Source organism: Crinia signifera, chromosome 5, assembly GCF_055691185.1.
Source record: "Crinia signifera chromosome 5, ASM5569118v1, whole genome shotgun sequence".
NCBI classification, from domain to species: Eukaryota; Metazoa; Chordata; class Amphibia; order Anura; family Myobatrachidae; genus Crinia; species Crinia signifera.
Window position 1 is genome coordinate 46,283,317 of NC_139221.1, and position 19,516 is coordinate 46,302,832.

The following is a 19,516-nucleotide window of genomic DNA, read 5'->3' on the forward strand; positions in this document are numbered from 1 at the left end:
GCGGTCACTTGTGGCATGAGAGGGCGCTGGGAGGCACTACCCCTGGGAAAGACGGCGGGGTGTCCTGCCTTTGTGGGGGGGCGCTGTGGGCACTTCGTCAGCGGAGTGTCCACACGAGCCAGAGAAGGGGTGGTGAGACTTCCCAGCGTTAGGTTGTGCCTTAGTCGGATGGGGCCGTCTCAGTCGTCCCCATGTTAATATCAGTCAGTTGGGGCGTTTAAGTCGCCGCCATTTTTGATGTGACTAGAGCTGGGCGCCGTGACGCCTTATTGCCAGCCCTTTACGAAGAAGGGTCATACCACATAATAAATATACTATGCCCTTTAAATCTAATTGCTTTGGTGTCCGTGTCTTTATTGTGTCAGTGTGAGTTATTCTTTAGTTAAGCTAGCTTAAAGTGTATGCTAAGGTTCAAGCCAAATAAATGTATAGACACCTTATAGTGATTACCATGTACCACAAACAGCCATACATGGTAATCATCATCATCATCATCATCATCATCAATGGCTGCCAGGCTGTGTACTGTACTAGCAGGATATATCATCAATTTCTGGGGGTACAGTGTGTATTACAATTATATGATTTCCTTCCTTTTAAATTAAGGGGGTAAAATCTGGGTATCTAAATATATTTTGGGGTAAAAGGTAAAAAAGTCCCCTGATTCCCTGTTCTGAAGAGAACAGTATGTGATTCGTTGTCCATAGCAACATATCATCTTAGTAAATGAACCTGTGTTTGTCCCAGTCATGTGGATGGTAAAATATGAAAAAGATAAAAAAAAGGGTACTTGTGTATTATCACGGCGCCCACAATTTCCATCGTAGGACATTGTACAAACAAAAATCGCGTTGCATCGCATGCGATGCGATTGGACCCGATTTTTAATTGTACAGGCACCCAGATGGATAATGACTATGTTAAATGCCCCCCCATTGTTAACGCCACCCAACTATCAACGCAAACCTGAAGCGTGGCGAGTGCAGCGAGCCTGCGAGGGGCGGCGGTACGCGTCCTCTGACCTTTTCATACCCCCACTATTCACGTCGGTGTGGAGTCGAGGAAGACTTCACATATATTGCGCGTCCCCTTGCGGGGCTCGCCTTGCTGCACTCGCCACACTATATAAAATCAACTCCACGCCGACGTGGATAGTGGGGGTATGAAAAGGTTGGAGGATGCATACCGCTGCCCCTCGCGGGCTCTCTGCGCTCACCACACTTCGGGTTGGTGTTGATAGTGGGGTAGCGTTAACAATGGGGAACATTTAACATACTCATTACCCATCAGGGTGGGGATACAATTAAAAATCAGGTCTGGGGGGGCATTTAACATGGGAATAAGCCCAAATTTGGCATGATCGTGTTGCATCGCATCGCATGCCATTATATTGGCATGCGATGCAACGCGATATTAAAATTGTATACTCAGCCCGGGGAAAGTCTGAAATCGGGTCCCATCGCATTCCATCGCATACCTTAATTAGTGGTATGCGATGGGCTCCATGATAATACACAAGTACCAAAGAAAGACCCTCGTGTTGACATTTCATGTGTCAACCATAGCCATGTCAGCATTTTGTGTGCACCAAAGTTGTCAACATATGTATGGCAACCTATTGACTGTTAATCTAGACCAGGGGTGGCCAAACCGGTCCTCGAGATCTACCAGCGGTCCACGTTTTCCAGGTTACCTAGCTGGTGCACAGCTGTAGTCATTACTAACTGTCACATTATAAAACATGGGTCTTCAAACTGTGGCCCCCCAGATGTTGTGGAACTACATGCACCAGCTAGGTAACCTGGAAAACGTGGACCGTTGGTAGATCTCGAGGACCGGTTTGGCCACCCCTGCTCTAGATTAACAGTCAATAGGTTGCCATACATATGGTGACAACTTTGGTGCACACAAAATGCTGACATGGCTATGGTCAACAGTTTGAAGACCCATGTTATAAAACCTGCTGCATTCATTCCTACTATAGATCCACAGGTTGTCTGGAAAACATGCACCGTTGGTAGATCTCGAGGACAGGTTTGGCCACCCCTGATCTAGACCATAGGTTCTTAAAGTCGGTCCTTAGGACCCCACACAGTGCACGTTTTCCAGGTCTCTCGGAAGGCGCACTCATTAATCAGACATATTTTAGATGATCCACAGGTGGAGCTAATGATTTCACTTGTGATTCTGTGTGGAGACCTGGAAAACGTGCACTGTTGGGGGTACTTGAGGTCAGAGGTTGGGAACAACTGCCCTAGATGGTTTATAATTCCATAATGTGTAATATTAATAGGGGTGAGGAATTCCCTTTATACTGTATTCCTGAATGCAGTCCCTATTTTAGAAGGGAAAGGGAGGGCTAGTTGCCTGCACCACACTTATTTTGCACTAGATAAAAGCCCATCACAGTGACAGCTTCTGCAATGTACTTTCACTTTGAGCTGTGACAGTTTTTAGCCCACAAAAGCTCCACCCAACCCCTAGTCCCTATCTGCTCCTACCTCCAATCTGTCCTCACAGCTCCCTCTCTCCATATCCAGTTTGAAACAGATCAGCGTCCCTGCAGAAATTGCTTTCAGTTTCTGTTTACCTATTTTAGCACACAAAGGAGTAATTTGGTCCGTCTAGCGACCTCTAATGGTCATTGACAATACTTATCCTTATAGAGGTGAGGCATAGTTAGCCTTTATTATAGATCTTAAAATAATATACCACACTTGTTGCAATGATAAAAGCATTATCTTTATTAATTGAAATAAATCCTTATTAAGGCAGTAGCACTGTATTTATCTCATGATGTAAGGGTTCATTAAAGATAAGTAATTACTTGAATGTAAGCTAGTCCCTATAATGCTCACACATGCCGAATAAATGCGTCCACTGTCACTATGCTCAATCACATGATACTGTATATATTACTGTAGGTCACATTTAACAATGTATATATTTTTTGTATTGTCATTGTATTGTCAATGTCATCTCTGGGTCCCTCAGCCATGTGTGTGGGAATTTGTGAGGGATTACATTTATATAGCTAAACCAATTGCCTGGTACAAAGGCTGATTTTTCATTTCAATGGAGACCGTGATCAGAGTTTATATTTACAGATCTCAATTAGCGAAGTGCCTCAAGTAAAACACAAATCTATCCATTTAACAATTGATGTTTCTATACCAGGCATGTCCAAACTGTGGCCCCCCAGCTGTTGTGAAACTACAAGTCCCAGCATTCCTTGCCACAGTTTTGCTATTAGAGAATGCTAAAACTATTGCAAAGCATGCTGGGATGTGTAGTTTCACAACAGCTGGATGGCCGTAGTTTGGATATGCCAATTCTATGCTATCCACATGTGCCATTAGCACTAGACGTAATCAACCACCTATTTTAGGACAGTCTTTAATTGTCAGACTACTTCCATTACTTGTGTATTATCTGGGCGCACAATTTTTTCATCTCATGCCACTAACTAAGGCATGCGATGGGACCCGATTTCAGGGGTTTTAAAACCCGAATGTACAATTTTTATAACGCGTGGCATCGCATGCGATGCAATCATACCCGATTTGGGCTTATTCCAAATGTTAAATGCCCCCCCAGACCAGATTTTTGATTGTACACCCACCCTGATGGGTAATTACTATGTTAAATGCCCCCCCATTGTTAACGCCACCCCACTATCAACACCAACCCGAAGCGTGGATAGTGCAGTGAGCCCGCGAGGGGCGGCGGTACGCGTCCTCCGACCTTTTCATACCCCCACTATCCACATCGGCGTGTAGTTGATTTTATATAGTGTGGCGAGCGCAGCAAGCCATCGAGCCCGAAGTGTGGCGAGCGCAGCAAGCCCCGCAAATATATGTGAAGTAATCCGCGTGCGCTCGCCACGCTTTGGGCTCGCCACACTATATAAAATCAACTCCACGCCGACGTGGATAGTGGGGGTATTAAAATGTCAGAGGACGTGTACCGCTTCGCTCGCCACGCTTCAGTTTGGCGTTGATAGTGGGGTGGCAATAACAATGGGGGGCCATTTAACATAGTCATTACCCATCAGGGTGGTTGTACAATCAAAAATCGGGTCTGGGTGGGCATTTACCATAGGAATCAGGCATCTGGGTGCCTGTACAATGAAAAATCGGGTCCAATCGCGTCGCATCGCATACCATGAGATGCGACCGATTTTTGGGTGTACGATGACAAAATCGGGCGCCCAGATAATACACAAGTACCCTACTTCCTGATCACATCACATGAACTACTGATACAGACTATATAGTCCATATCGCACTGTGTGTATACAGTCGGGTCGGTTCTCAAGAAAAAAAACAGACAATTTTGACTAGAAAGTGTACAATCTATAGTACAATCTAGTCAAAATTGTACATAAACAAATTCGTACCTAGTCAAAATTGCAGAGCGTGTAATGTCATTATCAGTGGTGTAGTCCGTATCAGTGGTTATGGCCTCTGGGGCGTTCCATGGAAATTGTTCATAGCCAAAGTCGCACTGTGTGGTACGTACGGACCTCAAGACCCTGTTGTTCATTAAGATGATAGGTCAACCATTCATACTTGGGTTAGTAAATACCGAGTGCACTGGTAATAGCTTACAATGATTAACCCTATATGTCACTAAACAATAAAAATAAAAATGGGTAAACTATTCCTAATGCTTCTCATATACTGTATATGCTACAGTACAGAATATGGAGACCTCGGATCATCATGTATGAACAATCTAATGCAAGGGCTCCCAGTACGGTCATACAGTTAATAGACATTATAAAATAACGGGCATATCAACAAGGTCATTTCCTTTTCTCTAGATGGCACTCATGCAAGGGGAACGATGTTCCATTCATTCTCCAATAGCTAAAATAATCAAAAACAGTGAGATGGACACAATGTACATGCAAATGTTGTGAGGGTTACAGTAAAAATAGACATCAATGAAAACTTTAGTTCTGCCTACAATAGGTAGCTGTAGAGCTACATCCAGCCTGGGGGTACACATTGCCAATGGGCTTGCAATATACAGTATAACAGACGTGCACTTGAATGGGCGATGTGTCTGTCATTGTGTACCCAGGTTAAAGGTCATGTGTTGATGATGGACCTTATTCTAGTTCACTCGCAAAGGCAAATTTCTTCTCAAATGGACAAAACCATGTGCACTGCAGGTGGGGTAGATGTCACTTGTGCAGATAGAATTAGATTTGGGTGGGGTTTTACTTCAAAGTGAGATCTATATTGCAGTGTGAAAATAAAGCAGTCAGTATTTTCCCTGCACAGAAACAAAATAACTCACCCAAATGTAACTCTCTCTGCACATGTGACATCTGCCCCACCTGCAGTGCACCTGGTTTTGTCCATTTGAGAAGGAATTTGCCTTTGCAGAATAAGGGCCGATCACTCTTTGAAGCGCCTGTCACCAATATAGAAAGACTAGGCTAATTACTGTTCCACAATTGTTGTACATCGATGTGATACATTACAGTAGCGTATGGGCACCTTAAGGTTCTACTGTAATGAAGAACCATGTTGTATGGTACTGGTGCAAAGCAATGATGGGAAAGTCAAACATATAAAAGGATGTATTGTTAAAAAAAAAAAGCTACACAGTATGCAACAGCCAAGTAGTCGCTAACAATGTACATGGTTGGTAAATAAGCACATATGGCAGATAGAATGGACAAGTTACCCCTATTTTAGGGAATTAGGAGTGCTGGTATTCGAAGGCACCATTCGGGTACCTTAGATTAAAGGATAACAGGATATTATAAAAACATTCCACGTATAGTGGGGTGTAGATCTCCAACCTGCACTAACACCAAAGAGTAGTTACATATCAAATAAAATATCAATACCATAGTCATGCCCCCTTTCCCACTGCAGCTAAAAAACGGTAAATTGCCGATTTTCAGCGCAATTTACCGTTTTAAGGCTGCAGTGGGAAAGTGCCAGAGTTGAAATACCGTTTAAAGTTAAATGGTATTTCAACCCGTTTTTAAAGCAGAGTCCTACACGTTAAAATAAAGTTTAAGAGGCAGTGGGAATGCCTCTTAAACGTTATTTAGCCTCCAGGCAGTCCCAGTGCCTGATGAGACCTAGTAGTTCTCACTTTGTGCATGTGTAATGAGTGCACGTGCATAATAAAGAGCCGCTTATTACATATGCGCAAAGTGAGAACTATTAGTTCTCATCAGGCACCGGGACTGCCTGTACCCTGCATGGACCCCCGCTGCCAGCATCCCCGTGCAGGTAAGTACAAGGGTAGGGGAGGTGGGGGCACAGGGCAGGTATGGGGGGTTAGGCACTGTTTACACCTTTTTTTGGGGGGGGGGAATTAGGCGCGCTTTACACTGGGGGGGGGGGGGGTAGGCACTCTACATTTTACACGGTTCACTGCAATGGGAATGGTACTTAAATGGTATTTAAAACGGTAATCTGCTGCAGCAGGAATGCTAATACCGTTTTAAATACCATTTAAGATTACCAGTACTTTAAACGGTACTCTTTACCTAGAACGGCGCCCATCGCGGTGATCGCGGCATCGCGGGCAGTACATAAACGGCCGCGACGCCCGCGATCACCGCGATTTTCCCATAGGGAACAATGTTAAAAAGCCTGATTGACCGCGATTTTGCATTCAATGCCTCAATGCCCGCGATTTTCCCATAGAAATCAATGTTAAATGGGCTACAGAGCCCAAATAGGCACAATTAACCCTTAAATGTCCCCCCAATTTTTGTACGCCACCCCACGATCCACGCCAACCCGAAGCGTGGCGAGCGCAGCGAGCCCGCGAGGGGCGGCGGTACGCGTCCTCCGACCTTTTCATGCCCTACTATCCACGTCGGCGTGGAGTTGAGAATAGAATAGTGTGGCGAGCGTAGCGAGCCACCGAGCCCGAAGCGTGGCGAGCGCAGCGAGCCCCGCGAGGGGACGCGGATACCTTCACAGGTAAACGCGCCCCCTCGCGGGCTTCACAGGTGTCCGCTTTTCGCCACGGATACCTGTGAAGCCCGCGAGGGGACGCGTATAACTGTGAAGGTATCCGCGTCCGCTCGCCACACTATTCTATTCTCAACTCCACGCCGACGTGGATAGTAGGGCATGAAAAGGTCGGAGGACGCGTACCGCCGCCCCTCGCGGGCTCGCTGCGCTCGCCACGCTTCGGGTTGGCGTGGATCGTGGGGTGGCGTACAAAAATTGGGGTGACATTTAAGGGTTAATTCTGCCTATTTGGGCTCTGTAGCCCATTTAACATTGATTCCTATGTGAAAATCGCGGGCATTGAGGCATTTTAAAGTAAAATCGCGGTCAATCAGGCTTTTTAACATTGTTCCCTATGGGAAAATCGCGGTCATCGCGGGTACACGATTTTTATGTACCCGCGATGCCCGCGATTTTTTACCCCCGACGCCCGCGATTCTAATCGCGGGCGCCGTTCTAGGTAAAGAGTACCCTTTAAACTGGTCTGCAGTGGGAAAGCAGCATCATACAATAATGTTTACCTATCAAAAAATAAATAAAAAAAATAAAACTGTCCAAAGCAGCCCTCCCAATTCCCATAACCCCCCACCCTGTGTAATCTATCCCCAACTCAGACATACCTGGATCCCATCTTACCCCTAACCCCACTATCTATACTAGCTAACTTACCCCTCCCACCCACAGACCCCCCCCCCCCTCCCCCATATAGAAATGGGGCAAAAGCTGGGTGTACCTAATGACCTGTAATGTTTACCTTATATAGGAAATATAATCTATTTTTGATTTACATTTTAAATAACAAATGTGGATGACGTTGGCATTTTTAGCAGATATTTTGCACATCTTTCATAGATGTTTGCACTCAAAGGGTTAATAGTATCCCAGCAGGGTGTAGTGAGGGTTTTTAAATGAAATTTAAAGCAAGATTTTATACGGCTATTTGTCAGGGCTTTTATCTAAAACAATAAAAAAACACACAAAAGAGGATAGAAGGATCTGTAGGTTTCTTCCTGCCGATACATTCTTTGTTATCATTGCTATGACAGGTGTTTCAAGGATTGATTGGCCATAGCCTCAGAATGATTGTCTCTGAGAACTAACTCATCTTTTGATGTCAGCACATTGGAGATACAGGTTGAGTAACCCTTATCCAAAATTCTCGGGACCAGAAGAATTTTGGATAACGGACTATTTCTATATTTCAGAATATTTTTATATTTCAATGATCTTGCATTTATGTTGTACAAACATATCAAACACACGAAACGCACAAATAAAATATATTTGTGTGTATAAAACAAGGTTTCAAATCATGAAACAAAGTTTGTGTACAATTTCAGACACTGAATACCAACCAGTCATTTCCTTGCAGATATTTAGTGCCAGTTTCATATCATGTCCCCAGTAGTGCTGTTACACATGTCCCCAGTAGTGCTGTTACACATGTCCCCAGTAGGTTTTCAGCAAAAAAAAAAAAAAAAAATCTGGAATGCATAGTTTTCGGAGTAAATTGGATAAGGGATACTCAACCTGTAACAAGCTTTTAGGCAGAAGCACTAGTCATACAATCCCACAGACACAAGAAGATCAGCTATTCTTTTTTTATTTGTGTATGATCAATAAAAGAGGAATAAATAAAAGAAAAAAAAAAAAAACACTTTATTTAGCTCTCATCTGCCTCCAGGTTGATATTGTTTCCAAACTTGGCGTAAAGATGCACTTTCAGATCTGCAAGAACTCGAAGTATAGATTCTACTTTCGACTGCAAAGATTTTATTTCTTCCTCCAATTCTTTCTGGTATAGAAAGAAAGAAAATAAAATGTTAACACACACCGCTTAATTTACTTAGATGGGATGTTGCTATGGACAGCCAATCAGATACCATAATCTTCCAGATCTTAAAAGGTGTAGAGCTGGGGAACCACTGGTAGATAAATCTGCAGATATATCTACAGAACAATTGGGCAGTGTGTTCTCCATACATTTGCATGCGCTTGCCCACTGAGCCAACAATCACCAGCAGCTCCCGGGCAGCTGTAAGGGCAGTCGGTGGATCGCCCATAAAAACAGCAGGATGCGCCTAGATCTTCAGATATAAATCGGGCATAGGCTGTGTTGCACATCTGACACGATATATCTGTGGACGCCGCCGTTCACAGATATATCGCTTGTACAGTGTGTACACACCTATAGGAGTTAATAAAAGTGAGAAATCAACAGGATTTTGCTTATTTATGCTCCAAGCTATGCGAGGCATACATAGGAAACAATGGTCCAAATGTAATAGGGTGTGAGAATCAGAAAGGGTGTGAGAATCAGAAAGGGAGAGTTTGAGAAAGGTTTTCACATTTCTTTTAAAGCAGCAATCATTTACACTGATAAACCAGATGGATTTTGCCATGTAATTGATTGCCGCTTTAAAAACAAGAGGGAAAGCGCTCCCAAAATCTCTCACTTTTCTGATTCTCCCACCCATTACATTTGGTGCAATGTTTTTCTACCCTGCATCATGTAAGGTTCGGTTAGTACCTCATGGTGAACTGTCCATAAAAGAGTATATGGAGCCTTCCCCTTCATAGTAATCTATTGTTCAGCTTATTTGCAGTTTATCATTGTCCTTAGATGCAACAGATCTGCAGGGTAGGTACAGTTATCTAATGTATGGAAAGTATCTTATCTGCTAAGCAACAAAAGAAAACACATCTGACATAAAAGCATTCTGCAAAGTTGGAGTTCACCTTTTAGTAGAATGGTTATTAACTGGTAATTCCAGGTGAACAGAGTGTGAGTCTGTGTACAATGCAATAGAGAACAAGGTCGGCATGCAATGCTGTCACAAGCATAGAAAATAAAGCAGGGATGGCCATCGATGATTCTAAATCATCAATGGTTCATGGCCGATGTCGAATACTTTAGCCATCGATGGGGGAGAACCAGATGATTTCCATCCATCGATGGAACAGCAAAACGATGTTTTGCCTTTTTTTTTTTTTTTCAAAGTGCCGGGACACGGAGCATAGCTCCGCCCCTGACACCCACAAAGCCCAGCCCCCATGTTTTAATTGCCCCACAGACCAATCAATCGAACACAATGGATGACCATCGATATGTAAAAATATCGATGGTCATCCATAGCATAGTTTAGCACTAATCGATGGTCAGTTGCAGAATTGCCATCGATGGCAATGGCAACGATGGCCATCCCTAAAATAAAGTACATTTCCAAATAGTATAAACATTTGTATTGCTTCTACCGTATATTGATGCAACTTATAAGATGGTATAAGGAAAGTATGGGAATGGTTGGGAAGTTGAAAAAAAAAATTAGGAACTGAGAAAAAAATAGTCAGGGTGCGAATAAGAACAGAAAGGAAGTGAGAGGAGGGGCATAGTCAATAGCCCCGATAATATTTCAAGAGAAATAAGAGATGCATGTGTTTTTTTTTTTTTCTTTTCATGATTTTTGTCTGATTCAATTAATTCAATAAACCCAAATTTTTGCCCAGGGCAGAAAAAAAAAAAATCCTAGATGACTGCTAGCATCACTGGCAATTGTAAATTACCACGGGCAACTAACCTCATCCCACAGCCTAAATTCAGTAAGTATTTTCTATGACCATGGCTTTCTTAAGGGCCCCATACATCAGCAATTAATTGTGACAATTTTCAGATATGGAGAGGATTACCACAATTAACTTTAGATGTGTGGGCTCCCCCTTTTGGCAATCCCAATCAAAATCGCCAATCGATTGCTTAATCAGGTTTTTAAACATGCTTAATAATCTGGTATTATCATCTGCAGATCTTTTTTATATGTGTGGGCATTCCCAATTCGTCTTCTTCATCTATTTACATTATGAACAGCTGAAATGACAATCGATTGGGGCAATTTCCAGATATGAAGATGCAATCTTTAGATGGAAAAATCTGCCGATCACTGAAATAAATCTGTAATGTGTGGGCAGATAGATTGTAAAATCCATTTATCTGGCCAAAAAATCCCTATATCTGAAAATCCATTAATTGTGATTGCTGATGTATGGGGCCTATTAGAGACACCGGTTGATATTGTAAAAGTCTTTGGAAAATGAAGCCAATGGAATTTTGGCATTGACCATCATGTCAGAGCAGTTTTTATTTTCCTCTATCCTTGGTAACACCTTCCTCAGATAAAGCCTTCATGTTAAATGTTTCAGTCAGTGCTGGTATATGTAGGTCTATCGCTAGAACTAAAACAGGTTTATTCAGATACGCATACTCTGAGAACGAGTCAGCAGTAAAGCAGATTTCCAATACAAAGAATAATACCCTTTTTTTACTGACGACCTGGGAAAATGCCTGGTTTTATAAAGCTGGAAAAACTCCGGGTCTCAGTCTGACCCCAGTGAAGAGCAGGGTTGGGAACTTGACTAGTTTTCATATAGAGTGGGAATATAATAGTGTGCCTGAAGCATGAAAAGTGCAGAAGTCACACACTTATACGGTGTCCATGTTGACAGACACCAAAAATAGTGAAAAACTCATGTCGACCTTTTGTCAATGTGTCGACCTAGACATTTTCTACCATTTATAACATGACCCTTTAGTGTATAAAGGGATTTTTGTAAGAACTTACCGTTCGAATCCCTTTCTCTGATATGGTCCTGGTGACACAGCTCAACACTGGGATGTAGGAGGGTCCGAAGGAGCCAGGCACCTATCCTAAAGCTTTAGAGGGTAGGCTCCTCCCCTACTGCATCCCTGGACTCTTCAGTTCATCTTTCAAAGCCACTGGAATACATTAACTCAGTACAAACGCCTGCACATATTATATGCACATTTTATAACAGAAAACTGTTAACTTTTAACCATTTTAACATGAACATCATGAAACTTCTGGCATACTTACTGAGCGTAAGGGAGGGATCGCTGTGTCACCAGGACCATATCAGAGAAAGGGATTCGAACGGTAAGTTCTTACAAAAATCCCTTTTTCTCTTTCAATGGTCCTGGTGACACAGCTCAACACTGGGACGTTCCAGAGCCGGTCCTTTGGGAGGGTACGCTCAGGTCTGCAGCTCTCAGCACTGCTCGCCCGAATGATGCGTCCTCCGACGCGAACTCATGGAATCTATAGAATTTGGCAAATGTGTGAACAGATGACCAAGTGGCAGCTCTGCAAACCTGCTCAGCTGTGGCCCCATGTCGAACCGCCCAAGAGGTGGCAACTGACCTGGTGGTATGCGCATTTATTTTGGCCGGTACTGGTCTACCCACTTTGGTGTATGCAAAGGCTATCACAGACCGCAACCACCTAGCAATAGTCTGCTTAGATGCAGGCCAACCAATCTTGTGTACGTCATACAATACCAACAATGTGTCAGTCTTCCTGACACTCTTCACTCTGTCCACATATATGCGTAAGGCACGCACAACATCCAAAGTTCTCAACTTGTCCCTTTTCTTAGAACCCTCTGGGGGTTGAAACACAGGTAGAACTATCTCCTGATTTAAATGGAAGGTAGATACCACCTTCGGTAAAAACTGAGGCACTGTTCTTAAAACAGCCCTGTCATCATGAAAAATTAAGAAGGGAGATTTACATGATAAAGCTCCCAATTCTGAAACTCTTTTAGCAGATGCTACTGCTAACAAAAACACTAGCTTCCACGTGAGAAACTTAAAGTCAGCCGACCTTAAAGGTTCAAAAGGTGCCTTTTGAAGGCATTCCAAAACCAGTGATAGATCCCAAGGTGCTACTGGTTGCTTGTATGGAGGTTTCAACCTGGATACTCCTTGTAAAAAGGTTTGAATTTCCGGCAAAATGGCTATCTTTTTCTGGAAATAGATGGACAAGGCCGAAATCTGCACCTTCAGTGACTGAAGGCTTAGGCCCGATGAAAAACCATCTTGTAAGAATTCCATCATTCTTGATAGCTTAAAATGAGATGTATGAGCCTTTCTTCTCTCACACCATCGAATGTAAGTCTTCCAGACTCTATAATAATTTGCCGAAGATACAGCTTTTCTGGCTTTTATCATAGTCTGTACTACTGCCTCAGAAAACCCTTTTCTTTTCAAGATGGTGGTTTCAATAGCCAGGCCGTCAAAATCAATCGATCTGAATCCAGGTGATTGAATGGGCCTTGTCTTAGAAGGTCTGGTCTCAGAGGTAGACGCCATGAGTCCACAGACAACCTCTGAAGCCTCGAGTACCAGGATCTCCTTGGCCAATCCGGGGCCACTAAGATCACTGGAACCTTCTGCCCCTGTATTTTCTTCAGAAGTCTCGGTAACATTGGTACTGGTGGGAATGCATAAAGGAGATCTCCCTGCCAGTGAATAGTCATGGCATCCACTGCCTCCGCTAGTGGATCCCTTGTTCTGGCATAGAACCTGGGCACTTGACGGTTGATCCTGGATGCCATCAGGTCCACATCCGGAGTTCCCCACATCGAAGTGATTTGGTGAAACCCTGAGGGTGTAAGCTCCATTCCCCTTCCTTGAGCTCCTCCCTGCTCAGGAAGTCGGCTTCTATATTCTCTATTCCTGGGATGAATATAGCCGATACAGCTGGAACATTCTGTTCCGCCCATAGGAAGATTCTGGACACCTCCCACATGGCCAATTTGCTGCGTGTACCTCCCTGGTGATTCAGATACGCCACAGCTGTGGCATTGTCGGTCTGAATCCTCAAAGGGAGGTTCTGTAACCTGTCTCCCGCCAAGGAAATGACTTTCCAGACAGCTCTCAGCTCCAAGATGTTGATTGGTAACGCTGATTCCTCTGCCGTCCACAGGCCCTGAAGCCTGAGATCCAGGACTATTGCCCCCCAGCCCCTGAGACTGGCGTCGGTAGTTACTATCAACCAGTCCCAGGTCTGTAATGACCGACCCCACTGAAGGGAATCTACTTCTGTCCACCATTTCAAGGATTCTCGGGTGTCCGAAGACAGCACTATCATCTCGGATTTCATGGTCAAAGTGTCTCCTGACCAAGCTGACAAAATGAGAGTGGAACCTGGCAAATTGAAGCGTCTCGAATGACGCCACCATCTTCCCCAGGAGCTTGAGGCACCTCCATACTGAAATGCTCTGAGCCCTGAGAATCTCCTGGACTAGGGTGACCAGATCCCTGGCCTTTACCTCCGGGAGGAATACCCGATGAAGATGGGTGTCCAGTATGACTCCCAAGAATTGGAGCCTTTGTGACGGTACCAACTGAGATTTTTGCAAATTTAAAATCCAGCCGTGAGTCTGCAAAAAACTGATGGCCTCTGCCAAGTGACTCTGCAGCATGGCTGCTGACTCTGCTTTGAACAGGAGATCGTCCAAATAGGGTATTACTGTGATTCCCCTGAGCCTCAGCACCGCCGCCATTACTGACATTATCTTTGTGAATACCCTTGGCGCGGTTGCTAGCCCAAAGGGTAACGCCCGGAATTGTAAATGCAGGTCTCCTATGGCAAACCTCAACAAGGTCTGATGCTCCGGGTGTATAGGAACGTGCAAATATGCGTCCTGGACATCCATGGACGCCAAAAATTCTCCCTGGTCCAGACTCAGGAGTACTGACCGTAGAGACTCCATTTTGAAATGGTCTACCCATAAATGAACATTTAGAGACTTCAAATTTAGTATTGGTCTGAAAGACCCGTCTGGTTTGGGCACCAGGAACAGCGTGGAGTAAAAGCCTTTCTTCCACTCTGTCTTGGGGACTAGTGTCACCACCCCTTTTTCCAAAAGGGAGTGCGCTGCTCTCACAAGAGCTGTACGCAGCCGTGCCTCCTTTGGTAAGGATGTGGGAATGAACCTCTTCGGAGGTGGCCCTCTGAAAGGGATTTTGTAACCCTGTGTTATGATGTCTAGCACCCAGGCATCCTGGTCTAGAGAAGCCCAAGCGTCCCTGAAGAGTGTGAGACGCCCGCCCACTTTTGTCACTGTCGGGCAAAGCCCCTGACAGTCATGCAGAGGGTTTATCCTCTCCTTTATTGGCAGGCTTCTTGTGAAAAGAGCCAAATTTTGACTTTTGTGTCTTGCCTCTAGAGGGCTGAAACCTTCCCCTGAAAGAAAGACTGTCCTCGAAAGGACGCACCACCTCTAGGGGAGGGCCGAAAGGACGGCTTAAAAGCAGAAAATCTGGATGTCTGCTTTGCTGAGGAGGCCGGCAGGAATGTACTTTTGCCGCCTGTGGCCTGTTTTATAATCTCCTCTAATTCGGTACCAAAGAGTACCTTTCCTTTGAAGGCTAATGTTTCCAGAGCCTTCTTGGACTCATTGTCTGCTTCCCAGGCTTTAAGCCAAAGCACTCTCCTGGCATTAATGGAGACTGTGGACACTCGGGTTGCCATTTTAATAGCTTCCTCCTCTGCTTCAACTGCATATTCTGCTGCTGCCTTAATCTTTTCTGCAAGCAGTAATGCACTCGGGTCAGCCTGCAGCATGGTGCATAATTCACCAGCCCACTCTATCATGGCCTTAGAAACCCAGGCTGAAGCAATAAGGGGTCGTAAGGTAAACCCCACCCCTTCAAAGATAGCCTTGAGGTTTCCCTCCAGCTTTTTATCCACAGAATCTTTAAAAGCTGCACCGCCCTGTACTGGTAATACAGTAGCCTTGGACAAACGTGCCACTGAAGCGTCCACAACTGGGACCCTTTCCCAGAGCTCCGCATGAGACTCTGGCATGGGGTACAGATTTAGGAATCGTTTTGGCATCTGAAGCCTCTTATCAGGAGTTTTCCAAGCCCCTTCTAACAATTCCTGTAACCCCTCATCTGAAGGAAAAGTAACAGCCTCCTTCCGCTGTCGCTTAAAAACACCTTTAACAGGAGTCTTATCCTCCACAGTCAGCTTTAAAGCCTGCTTCACAGCTACAATGAGATCCTCTATACCAGCAGCAGAGTTCTCTTCCAAATCATCACCCTGATCCCAGGGGATGTCAGTATACTCTCCTTCCTCTTCATCTACCACAGTAGTTAAAGCATAAGACCTTCTAGGGGTCCCTGCCACATTTTCATCCATTTTGTCCAGCATTTCACTGAACCTGTTAATCCCTTTTGCAGTATCCTGCATCACCTGGATAAGTGCAGGATCTGCCTGGGTAAGAGGCAAGGAGCCAGACGACTGCTGAGATGATGGCATAGGTCTCTGTGATTCTACCAGCCCATCACTCTGCCTGTCCAAAAGCTGCACCAAAGCGTTTACTGACCTGCCTAGGGCCCTGGCCCACGCAGGTTCCATATGCTCTGCCCTATGGGGATCACTGCCCATGGGTCTCACATCAGCGCAAGTAATACATAAGCCCCCCTTGGCCATCTGCTCAGGGACAAACTTTTGTGTGCAAACATTGCACGCGCTCAGTGCATTAAGGGCTCCCTCCCCCAAAACCACAGCCTGATGCTCAGACATGATGCAAGTGATAAATGTATATCTATCAGTATACACAGTGCAAACAATGTACAAGCGTTTATACAGAGGCAATGCACCCAATCACTTATCTGTCTGTTGGTTTCAACTGCGGGGAAGCGATGCCCAGGAAATCCAAGTCACTCTGCCAGGATCAGTAAGCCAGCTCAGCTCCGCTGCAAGCGTTCTGAAAGGCGCCAAAGTCAGAGTGAAGGAAGAGACCACAGGTCCCTGCTGCTGCGGGGTCCGTGACCTTTTGGCGCCAACCACCCCCAGCAAGCCGCTACTTAGGTAGGATTTCCTAGTTCCAGTGTCTCCCCCTCAAATGGGGATCACTTGGAACATGCCTGTCACAACGCTGCTGTCCTCTCATCTAGGAGCTCAGCGTGTAAGCTCCGCATAAAATGGCCGCCGCCATCACGGAGCGCCTGTCCCCCATGATCCCCACCTAAACGTGGAGCCGGTTTCAGGGTACTCCGGAGCCCAGGCAGCCTTTTAGAAAAGGCTATAAGCGCTGCACAGGGGGACCAGACAGTGTCTCCCCTGTGCACAGTGAGCTGACAGGACGCGCTTCTGTCAGCTCCTGCTGCGCAAGCAGTGTGAGGATTCACTATGAGAATCCTCACACTGTGCCTACCTAGCTAGGGTGAAAGTTAATAAAACAATAAAAATCCCCTAACTACTCTAATTCTTCGGCTGCTCCTGCAGCCCTTTAGAATAGCACCCACTCCAGTGGGCACCTAACACGAACTGAAGAGTCCAGGGATGCAGTAGGGGAGGAGCCTACCCTCTAAAGCTTTAGGATAGGTGCCTGGCTCCTTCGGACCCTCCTACATCCCAGTGTTGAGCTGTGTCACCAGGACCATTGAAAGAGAAATGTGACAGGCAGCAGGTAAGCAGGACAATACGGTATTCTTTGAAGACAAATGAACCAGGAAAGATCAACTCCATAATGCCTGGGCGATATCATACAACACAAGGAAACGCATACACACAGGAACTGCATAACGCTTAAGGACCTCTACATGTGTTTTGATGATTAATAATGACACTGAATAAATGCTTCTGCATACTATGAACACTTCCCGTCTTCCTCCACAAGATACCAACCTTTGCAGCTTCCAGCATCTCCTGAGTTTCCTCCTGGGAATGACTTATAAAGACGTCGCCAATTTGATAAGGAATAAGCTGGGCATCTTCTAACATCATGATGTCATCACAGGCATCTTCCAGGTTCTGAAGCTCTTTCTGTGGGGACATTTCACAAGGAAGTCCATGTTATTTTACTACATTTGTCAATGATGAATACAGCTGCCAGTTGTATCACTTCTAGGGGCCCATTTATCAAATAATATTTTCTACTTATTCTCCCACAACATGTGTTCAATGTGTGAGTGTGTGTACAAGTATTTAGGATCATCAAATCAGTGGTTCCCTACCTTAGTCCTCAAGTACCAACAACAGTACATGCTTTTAAAATGTGTCAGTGAATTAGTGGATCTGCAGGGGGACCTGGAAAACGTAAACTGTCTGGGGTACTTGAGGATTGAGGTTGGGAACCACTGACAGAAATGTATGGGAGGGACAGCATCAAATCTGATTTCACCTGCAGCTGTCACCCCCAATAGGTTTCTATGGAGGATGCAATACTGTCAGATTAACCAGTATACTGCTCATGGTTGTTGAATATGGCATTTGCTTATGGGATACAGATCACATAATAAGCTTGCAGTGGGGTCCATTTATCATTTAAAATTTGTGGTCAATACCCCGAAAACACCAGTTTTCAGGGTAAAGCCGCAAATATTAAGTATCCCTCGAACGCAAGATGGAAGGATTCCTGCTGTGATTCCTCTTGCTTCACTTGTAGCAGCTTCCCCATAGGTTTCTTGGGGGAGGTGATGCTGCCTGATGTATCAATATCGGGCAGCATCGGGTCCAGGGATACCACCATTCTGGGATGGCGGTAGCCCATTGTAGCCTATGAGATACAGGCCACACTGTCGGCAGACCACCTGGTACCTGGCTGAGGGCATAGCAGGGAGGGAGTACAGAAAGGTAAATCCCAGTGATTTGCTTGCACATTACAATGCGATCCTGGGAGGTAATATTCCACCCAGATCTCATTGTATAGGCGATCCTTCTTAAATGGGGTTTCCCCACATATGCCTGCACATTAGACCCGCTACCACTTTCAGCACATCACTGGGATAGACTTCTGGATGAAGGCTGTAGCTAGAACTGCACAGTTTACTGCAATTGTGGGCACTATTGCACCTAGGGCCTGATGCAGACCCAGTTGTAGTTTTGCAAAATGTCACCAAAGTACAACTGCTGACGCTAGACTGCGGGGAATCCAGCTTACCAGATCCCTCCCCACAATGTGAGTACATTGCAAAAGTGCGAGCGCTTCTCATCATAGCTAAGCGCTTGGACATGACTGCGAAGCCAAGCTGCAAAGCCAGGTGCAGGCTGGGCATGTTTGGGGCCTTAGCAACTGTATGTCATGTCAGGCCCCTAACTAGCAATGCAAATGTTGAGAAATGTAGTCCCATAGTACCACATGTTTCATTTGCGACAGAGTCTAATAATAGTGTAATCTCCTGTACTGTGACATACACAGGGAGAGGACAAAGCACCTTTTTCACTTCGATCTCATCCTTCAGCTCGGTCATCCTGCTGGTATTTCTTGCAAAGATGTTAATTTTCTGCTGGTCCTCAAACGTGACGTTAACATCCTCGGCGACCTGTAAATATAGAGCAGGCGAGAGTTAGACCCCAGGGGACATATACACACAGTGTACAGTAAGCATGGTGTCCCTCCTGGAGAGGGTCATGCTGGGAGGTATGCACAATGTACACTGTATGGATCACTGCGGTGCGGGGCCGCTCTCCCCGACACTCACCCCCGCCGCCCGGCACTGCAGCGTAGCCATCACTGCCCCTGCCGCGCTGTTCCCCGCCGTCTCCCGGCACTGTATACTATGTATGGTAGGGCGCAGACCCTGTGATGTCAGACCCTGGCTGCTACCAGTGAGTCGTGACTAATGTATTATAGACACCCAGGGAGCTGGCCTTCCTCCTCCTCCTTCCTCTGCTGCCCCCTCCCGTCTCCCGTAGGTACAGTCACGAGTA

The 19,516-nt window shown here is 45.3% G+C and overlaps 1 protein-coding gene across 1 annotated transcript; it reads right to left on the reverse strand.

Annotated features, from left to right (window-relative positions):
• Window positions 1-8,581: 8,581 nt before the first annotated feature.
• On the reverse strand, window positions 8,582-19,491 carry PFDN4 (prefoldin subunit 4). Its single transcript, XM_083187139.1, has 4 exons — window positions 19,288-19,491; window positions 19,021-19,128; window positions 17,492-17,629; window positions 8,582-8,790 (listed from the first exon to the last, which is right to left on the reverse strand). Exons 1-4 carry the CDS (start codon window positions 19,315-19,317, stop codon window positions 8,659-8,661), a joined length of 408 nt encoding a protein of 135 aa, XP_083043265.1. The 5' UTR covers window positions 19,318-19,491; the 3' UTR covers window positions 8,582-8,658.
• Window positions 19,492-19,516: the final 25 nt, after the last annotated feature.

What these genes read in the sequence shown, in the direction of transcription:
- PFDN4 (XM_083187139.1), bottom strand. Translation starts at nt 19,317, where the DNA reads ATGGCTACGCTGCAGTGCCGGGCGGCGGGG. An exon ending in ATGAGATCGAAGTGAAAAAG is followed by an intron (nt 17,630 to 19,020) that starts GTGCTTTGTCCT and finishes ATGTCCCCACAG; the next exon opens with AAAGAGCTTCAGAACCTGGA. An exon ending in AGATGCTGGAAGCTGCAAAG is followed by an intron (nt 8,791 to 17,491) that starts GTTGGTATCTTG and finishes TTTCTATACCAG; the next exon opens with AAAGAATTGGAGGAAGAAAT.